A 14,384-nucleotide genomic window follows, 5' to 3' on the forward strand; every position below is an offset into this window, starting at 1 on the left:
ACATTCCCTACGTTTCTGGAATAAGACACTGGAAAGATGACACCTTTTACTGGGAAAGTTTTGGTAGTCAAAAACATTTCCTGGTTTCTGGAATAAGACACTGAGAAGATGACACCTTTTACTGGGAAGGTTTTGGAGAGTAGTATAGAATCTGGTGATAAAAGAAAATTAAGGACCTGGGGCTAGGGGTGTAGCTCATTGGTGGAGCACTTGCCTAGCAGATATGAGGCCCTGGGTTCAATTCTCAGCACCATATAAAAATTAAAAAAATGAAATAAAATAAGGTATTGTGTTCATCTACAACAGCAAAAAAAAAGAAGAAGAAGAAAAATTAAGGACAGTTTGGAAATACTATCTTTGAGATGCATGTGATTTAAATATCAAGTAGGCCGTTGGATATAACTAACTTAAAACTAAGGCATTCTGGAAATATGAGTGTGTTAATGGCATTTCGGTAATTTCAACCTTAGGAATGACATATAACCTGGAAAGTAAATATGGAATGAGAAGAGAGGGCCCAGAATGACTTTTTTAGGTACACCGTCATCTCTTTTAGAGGGTGGGTAGAGGATGGGGAGCCAGAAAACAACATTGAACTAAATGATAGTGAAATGAGAAGAAAGCAAGGAGAGAGAGATGTAGTGGATGGTTAAAGGAATATTTCATGAATGAGGCAAACTTTAGCTGGGGATGGCTCAGGGGTAGGTAGAGTGTCTACCTAGTATCATGAGGCCCTGGGTTGTATAAGAAGGAAAGAAAGAGCCTGGGGTGGGGGTGGGGAGGCATTTGAATGATACTGAGAAGTCTGGTTAGATGAGATAATAAATACCTATTGGAGGAACTGGGGATATAGCACAGTGATAGACCTCTTGTCTAGCATGTGAGAAGCCCCCAATTAAATCACCAGTTCCACCAAAAAGTAAGTAAGTACATAAAGAAATGAGGAGAGGCAACAGAGTTTCTGCCCTAGAGATTTAACTGAAGTTACATAGTGGAGGCTCATATTGGAATGAACTGGAAAATAAATGTAAGGTGAAGTGTGAACTCTTTTGATAAGCATGCTTGACTCTAGGAGAGTAGCAAATAGATGGGAATAGGGATTAGTGGGGGAAGAGGGAGAGAGAAAGAGAGTGTGTATGTGTGTTTAAGGAATGGTGATTAGTGGTCCTAGAATTTTTGTTTGTGTGACCACAGGGACGATCTAGTATTTAAAAAAGGATTAATGAGCTGCACTGGCTGTTTGGTATATAAGCCAATTAAAATTAAATTGCTAAAAATGCAATAAAAATGCATCTCTTCACTTGAATCAACCAAATTTCAGATATTTAGTAGCCACATTTAACTAGTCAGTTGATCGTATTAAATTATGCAGATATAGAACAATTTCATCATCACAGCTAGTTCTGTTGAATGGTGCTGTGTTAAAGAAAGGACAACCAATGGACAGAATGGGATGTTAAAGACCTGCATAAGTGGTATTTCTGTTTGATAGATGAAGACCTCCTCCATTACAACAGGAGGAGACCAAATAGGTATAGTTTGGGTTTCAAGAAGACCTGACAGTATCTTTTTGTTGTTTGTTTCTGAATGAAGTATTTTGGGAGTTATGATTCAAGAGTTTGTGTGAGTAGGCAGTGATATAGAAGTAGGAGAAGTAGCTATGAGAACAGGAGTTCACTAAAGCAGGCTAAGAGGATTGCTTGCAATGTTGAATACCTATTAGAGGTTGATGGTCATGAATTCATTTTTGCCAGTTTTCACAGTTGGGTGGTTTTCTTTACTAGCACCCAATTGTGTGTGTATAGGCATGGATAAGTTAAATGTTTGCTCAGCCAGGATTGTCAATTTGCCAGATGACTGCAGTGAAGAAGACAGGTGGAAGAAAATTAGGAATATTTGTAAGGAAGTGTTTACAACAATGATCTGTGGAATAATAAGTTACATGAAGAAAGTAAAAATGAGAAGGGATCAATGTGGATAGTAGTAGAGTTAATAAATTGGGGTTTTTGATGAGATCAAATAGTTTTTGGTTTGGGGATACTTGACCAAAGCAGCTGTAAGGTTAAAAGGTTATTGTTGTAGAATAAGGTGTCTGAGTTTTGTCTTTTTAAAATTTGGGAGCTGAGGAGTAGAGTAGTTTATCTGGGGATAGAAAGGATCTATAGGAATAGGGAATGCTATAGAGGAACTTTGAGATCAAGATGTTGAATTGGTTGTTTGTGCAGATGTTGAAGTTAACCAAAAATACTGAACCAATGTACAAGTTTTTTGTACTAGAGAAAGATCAAAAGGTTAAAAAAAATGACTTCAGCAAGAAGACAGGGAGAATTAAAAGGGAACTGATGGTAACTAATGAGAGTGTGATATTTATGAAAATAACGGCTTGCAAAGAGAGATTGGTATTCTCAGCCCAAACTCTAGCATCTGGTACCAACCTAGGTAGTATACCACTTGAGAGGAAATAGTTTCAAACCATTGATGGATGGGTTAGTGCATTGTATTAGTAAGGCTATTCAGGATAAAACTGGTTAGTAGCAGCCTAACTAAAGCAGTCCAGTGTTTATTAAACTGTTGTTTCTTATGAAGCACTATTGTTGCTTTTCATAGCTTAATTGTTTGTTTGTTTTTTTCTGGTATCTGGATTGTAGTTGATTGGGTTTTAGTTATAATCTGTATTATAAGCTATTTGAGTCCTGAATAAAATACTTTGAATATAGCAGTATTCAAAGACTTGAGTTCAACTCTTAAATCCTGTTTTAGTCAGCTTTTTCACTGCTGTGACTGAAAGACCTGACAAGAACAATTTTAGAGGAGGAAAAGTTTATTTGGGGGCTCATAGAGTTCTCAGTTCATAGATAGCTTCATTCCTTGGGGCTTTAGATGAGGCAGAACATTATGGTGGAATAGTTTGGCAGAATGACAAGTGACTCACATGATGATCAGAAAGCAGAGGGAAAGACTCTACTCACCAGATACAAAATACATACCCCAAAGACACGCCCCCAGTAACCTACTTCTTCCAACCACAATCTGCCTTTGGGTACCACTCTGTTAATCCCATCAGTGTATTAATTTACTGATGGGGTTAAAGCTCTCATAACCAATTCATTTCACTTCTAAACCTTGTATTTTATCACACCTGAGCCTTTGAGGGACATCTCACATCCAAACTAACAGCTCCATAATGAGGCAAATGATTTTTTTTTTTAAATTGGTTAAGTCTATCTTTCACACACAAGTGGTTGTGAAGAGCATATGGTTTCCTTCTATGAAAAGTACACTATTGGCCTGGTATGGAATATAAACTTTAGTTCTTAAGTCTCATGGTTTACAGCTTTCTTTTTGCTTTTAAATGAACACAGTAATATTGGAGATATATAGTGTTACTTTGTGTGTGTGTGTTTTTTTTTTCTGTATGATCCTTGCTTGAAGTTTCAAGTACAGTGACTTAAAAATGTGACACATTTCGTAGCAACTTTGTTCTCTAGGTATAGACCCAGATGGGAGTTTAAAATCTGATTTAATATGAAATTGATTTCTTTTTTTTTCTTTTCTTTCATATAGGGCTGATGGAGTTATGAGAACAATGAACACAGAAAAACTCTTAAAAACTGTACCAATTATTCAAAATCAAATGGATGCACTCCTTGATTTTAATGTAAGTTGATTATACATTTGTAATTTAAGATTTAAAATATTACATCATTGTAACTGATCAATTTTTATTCTCAAGTTTTTATGGACTTTACTTTTTCACAGTATAATACACTATTTGGCTAAAGATTTTCTATAAATGTCCCTAGATAAATTCCTATTCATTTTTATGTTTTAGATTTACTCTAATTTCTTAGGTGCTTCTTCTCTAGCTCTGGAATTTAGGATGTATAAGCTAAATAAAGTGATGGAGAAGACAAAGGGATTGATCTGAAAATGTACTTTGTTTTGGTAATGGCTTTGGATTTGAAAAATGCATAATGATTTTCTTTATGAATAGCCACCTTATTGTTTTACTTCTGTTTTGTAAGTTGACAATTGTCAGAAATAAAGTTCAAATAGTGTAATAGTTCATTATGTATTACCCCAAAAGGGCATTGTATTCCCTGGAATTTTTATTTAAATAACCATTATCTGAACCAAGTTGCCAGCATTGTCATTTGTTTTTACTATGTTAGAAGTTAGCATTTTCAACTCTTCTCTCTCCTTACCTCTTCCTCTCCCTATCCCCTCTAATTTTTATTGGTACATTATAATAACATATAATAGTGGGATTTGTTGTTCCATATTTGTACATGCATGTAACATAATTAGGTCATCTTCATTCCCAAGTACTTCCCTCCCGTTTCCCTCCCCTTGTTTTTTCCTTGGTCCCCTTCCTCTGCTGGTCTACCTTATATTTTCATGAGGATCCCCCTCCCCTTTTTCTTTTCCTTTTTCTTCTCTAGCTTCCATAGATGAAAGAAAACATGAACCTTCATCTTCTGACTTTGGCTTATTTTGCTTAACATAATATTCTCAAGTTCCATCCATTTTCTTGCAAATGACATAATTTTATTTTTCTTCTTGGCTGAATAAAATTCCATTGTGTATATATGTGCCATATTTTCTATATCCATTCACCCATTGATGGATACCTTGACTGATCCCATAGTTTGGCTGTTGTCAGTGGTGTCACTATAAACATGAATATGCGTGTATTATTTAGCATGATGACTTTAGTTCTTCAGGGTAAATACTGAGGAATGGTATAGCTGTGTCATATGGTGGTTCCATTCCTAGTCTTTTGAGGAACCTCCACATTGATTTTTAGTGCTTGTATTGATTTGGGCTCACCAACAGTATATTAGCGTTACTTTTCCCTTTCATCCTTGTCAACATTGATTATCACTTATATTTTTGATGATTGCCATTCTAACTAGAGTGAGATAAAATCTCAGTGAAGTTTTGATTTGCATTCCCTTGTTTGCTAAAAATGTTGAACATCTTTTCATACATGTGTTGGCCATTTGTATTTCTTGTTTTGAGAAGTATCCATTCAGTTTATTTGCCCATTTATTGACTGGATTATTTGGGGGTTTTGGGTGTTGATTTTAAGTTTTTTAATATATATTTTGTATATTAATCCTCTGTTGGAAGAACTGCTGGCAAAGATTTTTCTTCCATTCTGTAGGCTCCATTTTCACACTTTTAATGGTTTCCTTTGCTGTGCAGAAACTTTTTAATTTGATGCCATCCATTATTTTCTGAGCTTTAGGAATGCTATTGAGGAAGTTGTTGCCTGCACCAATATGTTGGAATACTGAACCTTATGTTTTCTGCTCCTCTTCAAGGTTACTGGTCTAATTTCTAGGTCTTGGATCTATTTTCAGTTGACTTTTATATCAAGTGACAGATAGAAATCTAGTTTCATCTTCTCCCTCTGGATTTTCACTTCTTCCACGACCATTTGTTAAGACTTTTTCCAGTGTTTTTGGCACCTTTGTCAAGGATTAGGTGATAGTATCTGGGTGGGTGGGGTTTTTCTGTCTTCTATTCAATTTATTTATATGTCTGTTTTTAAACCAGTACCATGCAGTTTTTATTATTATACCTTTCTAGTATAAAATAAAATTGGACATTGTGATGCCTCTAGCATTGCTCTTTTTGCTTCAAGTTATTTTGGCTATTCTGGATCTTTTATTCTTCCATATGAATTTTAGTACTGTTTTTCTGTGAAGACTAATGGGTATTTTAATGCAGGTGACATTGAATGTGTAGATCACTTTTGGTAATATAGTCATTTTAACAATATCAGTTCTTCTTACCTGTCCATCTTTCATGGTCTTCTTCACCTTCTTCAGTGATCTATAATTATCATTGTAGAAGTCTTTCACCTCACTGGTTAGATTTCCTAGGTTATGTATGTATGTCTATATGTATTCAATCATTCATGAGACTATTATGAATGGAGTTATTTTCCTGATTTCTTTTTTAGTGGATTCATTAGTGGTATATATGAAGATTACTGATTTTTGTATCCTGTACTTCACTGAATTTTTTAATTAGCTCTAGAAGTCTTCTACTGGAGATTTTTGGATCTTCTAAATACAGGATCCTAACATCTGCAAACAGTGGTAATTTGACTTTATCCCTACCTATTTGTATCCCTTTTATTTCCTTTTTTTTTTGCCTAATTGCTCAGGCTAAAATTTCAAGTAATTATATTGAATAGGAGTGTTGAGAGTGTCTTGTTTCTGATTTAGAGAAATACTTTCAGTTTTTCTCCGTTCACTATAATGCTGGCTTTGGGTTTGTCCCATATAGCCTTTATAATGTTGTGGTAACTTCCTTTTGTCTCAGTTTCTTCAGTATTATTATCATTATCATCATCATCACAAATAGGTGCTGAATTTTGTTGAAAGCTTTTTCTGCATCTGTTGAGATAATTATGTGGTTTTGGTCTTTAATTCTATTTATGTAGTGAATTCCATTTATTGATTTGCATCTTTTGAACTATCTTTGCATCCCTGGAATGAAACCACTTTGGTCATAATGTACAATCTTTATGTGTTGTTAAATATGACTTGCTAAGTTTTTAAAAAAAATTACAGCATTATAGTTATACATAGTAGTTGCGTGCATTTTGACAAAATCATATGTGCAAAGAATTTGATTTTCAGTCCCCATTTATGTCCCTTCTCTCTCCTCCTCCCTCCCCTTATTCTTTTTACCCCTGTTTTACTGATTTTTTTCTGCTTGTTTATTACTTTCTACAGATACATAAAGAAATTTCCTTTGGTATACTTATATATGCATATAACATGATTTTGTTAAATTCATTCCATATTTCCTCCCCTTTCCATCCATACTCTCTACCTTGTTTTCCTCTTTCTGCTGCACTGATTTTTCCTGTATCTTTATGATGTTGACCCCCACACGTTTTTCCCACATGACACATTTCTGAACTAAAAATGAATGTTCAAAAATTTCTTTAAAAATTTTTTTCTGTAGTTGTAGATAGATAGCATGCCTTTATTTTATTTATTTTTATGCGACTAAGGATTGAACCCAGTGCCTCACATGTGCTGGCAAGCACTCTGCCACTGAGTTATAGCCCCAGCCCTTATACACCACCTTCTTTGATTTAATAAGTTTTATTAGGAATTTTTGGATCTATGTTCATCAAGGATATTGGTCTGTAGTTTTCTTTCCTTGATACATCCCCCATCCCTTCTCTCTTTTTGGCCTCTGACTTAAGACATACTTAAGACTTGCTTAAAGGCAAGTCCTTGAATGGGATTGTGATGATTTCATGATGAAATTGTTTTTTCCTTTATATTATTAGTTGCTAGTCTTCAAGCTTCTTTAGGCAGGAAGCAGGACTGTGTTGTTCTCTGCTGTATCCCAATTGCCTAAGAATGTGTGGCACATAGTTAATTGTTCACAAAATGAATTCTTTGTTTCAAAATTAGAACAGGATTATCAAACTATAGCCTGCTGCCTGTTTTTATATGGCACATGAGGTAAAAATTGTTTTTCTATACTTAAATGGTTGAAAAGTTTTGAAGAGTGTGGTAGGTGAAAAGTATATGAAATTTCAGATTTCAGTGTTCATAGTGTTACTGGATCATAGTCAGACTTATTGGTTTACATATTGTTCATGGTTGCTTTTGTATTTTAACAACAGAGTTGAATAGTTAATAGCAAAGACTGGATGACTCACAAAGTCTAAAACATTCACGGTCTGACCCTACCCCCAACTTGCTGACTTCTGTTCTAGAAGACAAAGAAGATTGACATAATTACAAAACAATATTTTGGTTTATATAGAGAGACTTAAAGGGGACAACCATAAATGTTTTTTTCACTTACTATATTATTGGATATCTATATAAAATTACATTTCAATATTTGTATTGTATGTAGCAATTTACCTGGTTTATCCATTTGATCAATTCCTTGAATAAAAAATAAAGGTATTTACAGTATTCTTGATAGATAAATTAGTGCTATTTTTTTTTGTTACGTTATAATTGTTTTTGTCAACTCCTGTGGTAGATTCTTCTTAATCATGATATCACTTAATTCTCCCAGTGACCACATGAAGTTAGTTTGTAATACTGGGAAACGATACACTTAAAAAGAAAATACATATCTTCTGTCTACGTTTACTCAGTGTTGTGGTGATTATAGTAGCCATTTAATACTTATTTAAAATAATTCAGTAAGTCTTTTATGAGCTTCAATCTAGAAATGGGCTCCATGTTGCTCTTAGAAGTATATCATGTAATAAATTTTTACTTAAGACTTTTTTGAAATATAATCTAGGAATTTCAAAAGTTAAAGGGTAAATGACATTACTCTTTCCCACATGACACATTTCTGAACTAAAAATGAATGTTCAAAAATTTCAGTTTTGTTTGCTTGTGTTTTTTATGTAAATCTGAATCCTTATCTAAGATTTTTGTAATATTTGGCTTGTAACTCTAAGAAATCCAGAAAGTTCACATGTTAGCAAATTCATATGTAATGTATGTATTATAGAAAGCAAATATACACTTTTTCTCTAATATGCCTAAATGTTTGAATTTGTTGTTTTAATTTGAAGGGAGTCTATTTGTTATTATCATTTAAAACATAAAATTAGCTAATACCATTTTTCATTTTCTCCTCCAGGTTAATAGCAATGAACTTACAAATGGGGTAATAAATGCTGCCTTCATGCTCCTGTTCAAAGATGCCATTAGACTATTTGCAGCATACAATGAAGGAATTATTAATCTGTTGGGTAAATACTGTTGTAGTCTAATAACATTTTGTTTGTTATATGAATAAATAATATTTACTGAGTTGTTACTTAAAGCTGCCTAAAAATTCATTGCAATATGTTTATTCATTATAATTTATTTGTAGAAAAGTCTGCCTGATTATATGTGCAAGTTATTAAATTCATATTTTTATAACCAGAATGTTCAGCTAGAAGACCTTAGATTGTATATATTTATATATTGTAGTACTGTGTTTAAACCCAGGGGGCTCTCTGTCATTGAACTATATTCCTACCAACCCCTTGCACGCCCCCCCACCCCCCCTTTTTTTTTCTTTTTGCTTGGGGCCTTGCTGAATTGCTGAGGCTGGTCTTGAACTTGTGATCCTTTTGCCTCAGCGTCTGGATTAACTGGAATTACAAGCTATGCCAATTGAACTTTGTATTTCTTTATGTATTTTTATGTATTTCAGAAATATAAAAAAGAAATCCATTAAAAATTAAATGACTTTAAGATAGTAAATTTTATGGCATATATTTTAATCTTATTTCCTCATATTTTATTCCATAATCAGCTTTGTAAAATGGACTCCCCCCCCACCACTTAAATTTAATTTTGGGCAGGGGTGTGTGAGGATTGAACTTGGGGCATCTTGAATACTATACATTGTCTACCACTGAGCTATACTTTGGTCCATATACTTAATTTTAAAACGAATAATTATTTTTAATGCATTAAACATTTATTTTTATGGGTGCCTTTTACTTTGAGGTATGGTAGGAATTTGTAGTGCTTTTTTGTGTATTCAGTGGAATGCAGGTACTTTTTGCTTAGAAATGCTCATTTATTTTGGTGTGATTTGGATGAAATAATAAAATAACAGTAAAGAATACCAAAATATTAGGTGTCAGATGTCAAATATTTTTATTCCAGTGTGCTCATTCTTTCTCCATCCACTCTTTAGAAGTATTTATTTAAATATAATTTTGATAAACTACACTAAAACAAGTTTATTCAGAGATGCTTTAATCTGCAAGGCTAGGAAAATTGGGCCTATTTTTTCATAAGGAGAAATGTAAGTTGCTCTTTTCTATAAAGTTCTGAAAAATATAGTCTTCTACCCTCTGATTAGTATAAATTAAGATTGTTAGCGCTGTTCACATTAAAGTTAAATGAACTTACCAAGTGACTTTGAACATGGTGAAGTTGCCATTTAGTATGTTAATACAAATGCACTGTTAGTAAAAATAATTGTATAAATATTAGTGCTTTTTAATGTGGAGTAAAGTATGATACGTATACATGGAACTATATACCCAGGAAATTTTGAGAGTAGCAGTATTGTTGAACAAACTATTAATATGAGTAAAATCAAGTAATTTTTCTCTTTTTAATATAATAGCATCTCTTGGCTAATTTGCTTTAAATAGCTAAATTAATTTAACACTGATGTTTTTGTTGTAGGGTAGGTATATCCTTTGAGACCTATATGATATTTTTGGAGCTGTTACTGAATTTTTTTTCCTTTTAAGTGTTATATTTTGATGTGAGTAAAAGTATTTTTATATTTACTTTTGGCAGAAAAATATTTTGATATGAAAAAGAACCAGTGCAAAGAAGGTCTTGACATCTATAAGAAGTTCTTAACTAGGATGACAAGAATCTCAGAGTTTCTCAAAGTTGCAGAGGTAAAGTGTCTTTCAGGGCCTGTGCTTCCTCACTTGCTTTTTTATCTAAAAGTATGGGTATTGAGGAAATCACTCATTCATTATCCAAATGAAAGATAGGTCTTCAGTATAGTAAGAATATATATATGTATATATATGGTCATGTTAATATGCCAAAATGAATTCTGTAGTAGGTATAGATGTGATATAATATTTAATAAAACATATGCTACATATTTAATTCAATAGGGCATATTAAATCATCTATTTTAAAATTGTTTTCTATAAAATAAGGTAAATGATATACCAGGTAGGCTGTGATTTTTGTTTAGAACCATGTATTTCAAAAGGATTATTCTGTTAACTGTGGTAGAGAATATTCTATGTCAGTACACACTCCCTTTCTCCTGCAGGAGGAGATTCATATTTGAAAATGTCTTTGTTTGCATATAGAAGTGCATTTGTATATTTATTTATCTATCATAAAAGTAGGTTATAGGATAATCTAATTTTGCGAATCTTTAAAAATTACTTTTCTGAAATTATCACAGAAGACAGTTGTGGTAATGCTTGGGGGCATTATCTTCTCAACCCAGGGGCAGCTCTCAAGGGTTTTTCTTTTCTCCGCTGTCTACCTGTTATTGCTACAGATATCTCCGTAAAATAATTTGATCAATCACATCAAAGATAGTACCCTGAAACTAGCAGGATAGTGATTCTAGGCTATAAAGCTATAGTGGTATTTTATTCTTTAGCTGATGGAATAGTATAGAACAGGATGATGAGACCTTTAAAGAAAATAGCCTTGTAGTCTTTTTGTTTTTGTTTTGTGGTACTAGGGATCAAACCCAGGTCCTTGTGCATGTTAGTTAAGCTTTCTACTATTCAGCTATATCTTCAGCCCTGTCATTGTTGTTTTTCTGCTATTTTAGGTCCTTACTGGAATTTATTTTGGATTTAAAGATCTTTCAAGGATAAATTAGTGATTTTTTTTTTTTTTTTTTTTTTTTTTTTTGGTTTAGAGATGTTTATTTTTTTTGTATTACAATTCTTTTTTTTTAAAAAAATATATTTTTTAAAAATATTTCTTTAGAATCAGTCATATGCTAAAAACATATGAAGGTAGAATTTATGTTCAGATTGCAGGAAAATTTTTAAAATAAGTGTTAATTTGTTGATTTTTCTCTTTGTCCTTCTTTGCATTTGGTAGTTATAGTTACTGGCATAAGTTTTTAAGCACTTCCATCTCCAGAACCATCTGCTCCATATGATCTAAGAGATACAAGGACTCCCTTGCCTTAAAATATTCTGTCATGATATTGTATGTGGGCTTGCACTTTGATTAAGAGATCTTAGTTCTTGGGGTAAAGGCAAGAGTAACCTTTTGAAATATGTTTCAAGGGGACACATGTCTCAGGCAGTAATGAGCTATTAACATCATTCTGGGATCCTCAGAAGTTGAGAAAAAGAAGAATGACTAGCAAATGAAACATGGCCACAGGATGGGATGCAGTTTTCTTAAGTTATGTGCTAGAATATGTAGGAACTTTTTTTTTTCCCCCTGAAAACTACCTTCTTCCTGAACTTTGTGGAAGTGTGTTGGGGGTTTTATGGACACAGATATATCCTGTTTAGATATTCCTTGACATATGTATAAAGCCTAAACTACCCAACTGACCATACATTTGGTAATTATCAGGGAAAGCTAATTTTATGGAGAAAGACAAAAGTCAGTATCATCAGATTTGTTTAAGTTTCTGTGTTCCAAGGAACTTGTTCATGGTTAGTCTCCTTCATTCTTGCCATAGTATTTTTATTATATGACAGAATTTTTCAGATTTAGCAAGGTTGCTTATATAGGTCTTCAGAAGACACTGGAATTTTACCTTAATATAGGCTTCACTTAAATTTCTGGCTTTAGTTCCTATACTGTTTAAGATTCCTAGAGCCATCAAATAATATATATGCCATTGGAAACATTTAGTGATGTCTTTGAAAGTTAAATATTTTTCTGTTTTTAAGAAGTCAATCTATAATATGTCATTTTCCCACAACTTATTCATAAAAATCTTTATTATAATTTTATCTGCTAAATATAATGCTTTTTCTTACAGCAAGTTGGAATTGACAGAGGTGATATACCAGACCTTTCACAGGTAAGTATATTATTAAAATATCAGTTCACTTTCTGTTGTATACTGTAATGCTAAGATGATGGATAGTTTATAACCCCTACTGTCAAAGAGATCAGTGTAAATTTTTCTACACAGATTTTATCATTTTGATATATTCCTGAAGATTGTTCTAACATTATAACCACATATAATGATCACATAAATGATTATTCTTCCTGCTACTATTGTATACCAATCCTTTATTTATTTCCTTTAGTTCTCCTCACCCAGTCATTATCAAAAAAGGAAGAAAAAGTAAAAACAAAACCTGGGAACTGAACTTAGAATAGTATTATACAAAATTTTCATTATATTAGTGGTAGAGAATTATTTTACATAAGATTTTTGTTTTTTTAAAAAAAGTAAAAAGTTTTGCTTTGACTTAGGTGGGAGTATTAAATAGGAATAAACATCAAAGTATAATACAGAATTAAGAGAGTGGGCTTTGTGGTTAAACTACCAGAGCTTAAGTCCTGATTGCAGTTAGCTGGCCTGGTGATTTTGGGGAAGTGTACTTTAACTTTCATCATCTGTAAAATGGGAATATTATACTACCTACCTCACACAGTAGATTGTGGATTAAATGAGCTAATACCTAAAACATATGAAGAGTAAAAAATATTTAGTTAATGCTAACTGTTGTTTATCATCATCTTTAAAAAAATTGTGGGAAAGAAACATACCTGCAGTTTCTTCTGGCTTATTCTCCGTGTTTCATTTACTGAGTATTTAGAAAGTGTCTGGTATAAACTGTCTTTGTTAAATCACTTATGTCAGTTTTGTCCTTAATAGGTGACATCTCTTTTACCTTGTTTTGAACTATTCAGTGACATCTTTCAAACACTTTGTTGTCACTGTTTCTCATTGTTTTTCTTTGCATTCATTCTGATTTATTCCTCTGATCTCAAGACTAAGTATGCAGTAGATCTAGTTATGGGTTATATGTAAGTAAAGCACTCATGCATATGTCCACATGAGATGAATTGGCTTCATTAAGACTGAGCATGTTATTCTGGGCTGAGTATGAGACACAGGTATTGTTTGAAGAATGTACAGTACAAAATGATTCGGCAGCTTCAGATTGCTCCATTATCCACCTAATTTGTCATGCCAGGTTCCTCTATATTTTGTTTTAAAATAGTAAATATTAAATAATACATAGAAATTACCTGTTGTCGTCATTTGTACTTGAATATTCATAGCATTATAATTGGGTAAGGTTGGCCAGCCTTTATCCCTTCCTCCTTCCCTCTCTCTTTATTGGTGATTGTTAAGAAAAAAGAACAAGCCAGGCATTCTTTTGGTGAGTCAGAAGTTTTTCAGGAGTGAACCAAAAGTTGCCTACACATTAGGTAAGATGATGGTAATGTAGAAGAGTAGAAATTAGCGATTACTTATTATTATTATTTTTTTAGAAATTCCTCTAAGATGTGAAGCATCACATTTTTTAACTCTTAACTGAAATATTTGTGTTTTCAAAAAGTTATATATGCTTAGGAATTTTAGAAATGTTTTGTCATGACTTGTAACTTTGATATTTGTAAGCCACCTCTTAAACCCTTCAGAAAAAATTGGAAGTACAGTTTGAATGGGCAGTTTTAACCTGCGATTTATCTGTGCAGTGGATTTGCTAGTGTTGTCTACTTTATGAATTCAGTGATCTTCTGCAAGATAGCTAACATGCTGCTGTTGTGTTAGAAGAGCTTTTTAAATGCTAATCACAATCCTCAACACCCCCATGATCATCTGCACTAAAAGCTCTTGTTATACTTTAACTATTATCATCTGTAAAATGCTGA

The 14,384-nt window shown here is 32.9% G+C and overlaps 1 protein-coding gene across 13 annotated transcripts in view; it reads left to right on the forward strand.

Annotated features, from left to right (window-relative positions):
• Window positions 1–14,384, forward strand: part of Picalm (phosphatidylinositol binding clathrin assembly protein) — a 99,648-nt gene that overhangs the window by 44,682 nt on the left and 40,582 nt on the right. For all 13 annotated transcript variants that reach the window (XM_058577371.1, XM_058577360.1, XM_058577363.1 and 10 more), the window contains 4 exons: window positions 3,565–3,658; window positions 8,653–8,764; window positions 10,326–10,432; window positions 12,526–12,567. In XM_058577371.1, the coding sequence (XP_058433354.1) occupies window positions 3,565–3,658; window positions 8,653–8,764; window positions 10,326–10,432; window positions 12,526–12,567 (355 nt within the window). The remainder of the gene's footprint in view (window positions 1–3,564; window positions 3,659–8,652; window positions 8,765–10,325; window positions 10,433–12,525; window positions 12,568–14,384) is intronic.

The sequence above is a fragment of the Marmota monax genome, unplaced genomic scaffold (genome assembly GCF_021218885.2).
Source record: "Marmota monax isolate L192 unplaced genomic scaffold, Marmota_monax_Labrador192_F-V1.1 WCK01_AAM20220418_F8-fsc00096, whole genome shotgun sequence".
Taxonomy (NCBI): Eukaryota; Metazoa; Chordata; class Mammalia; order Rodentia; family Sciuridae; genus Marmota; species Marmota monax.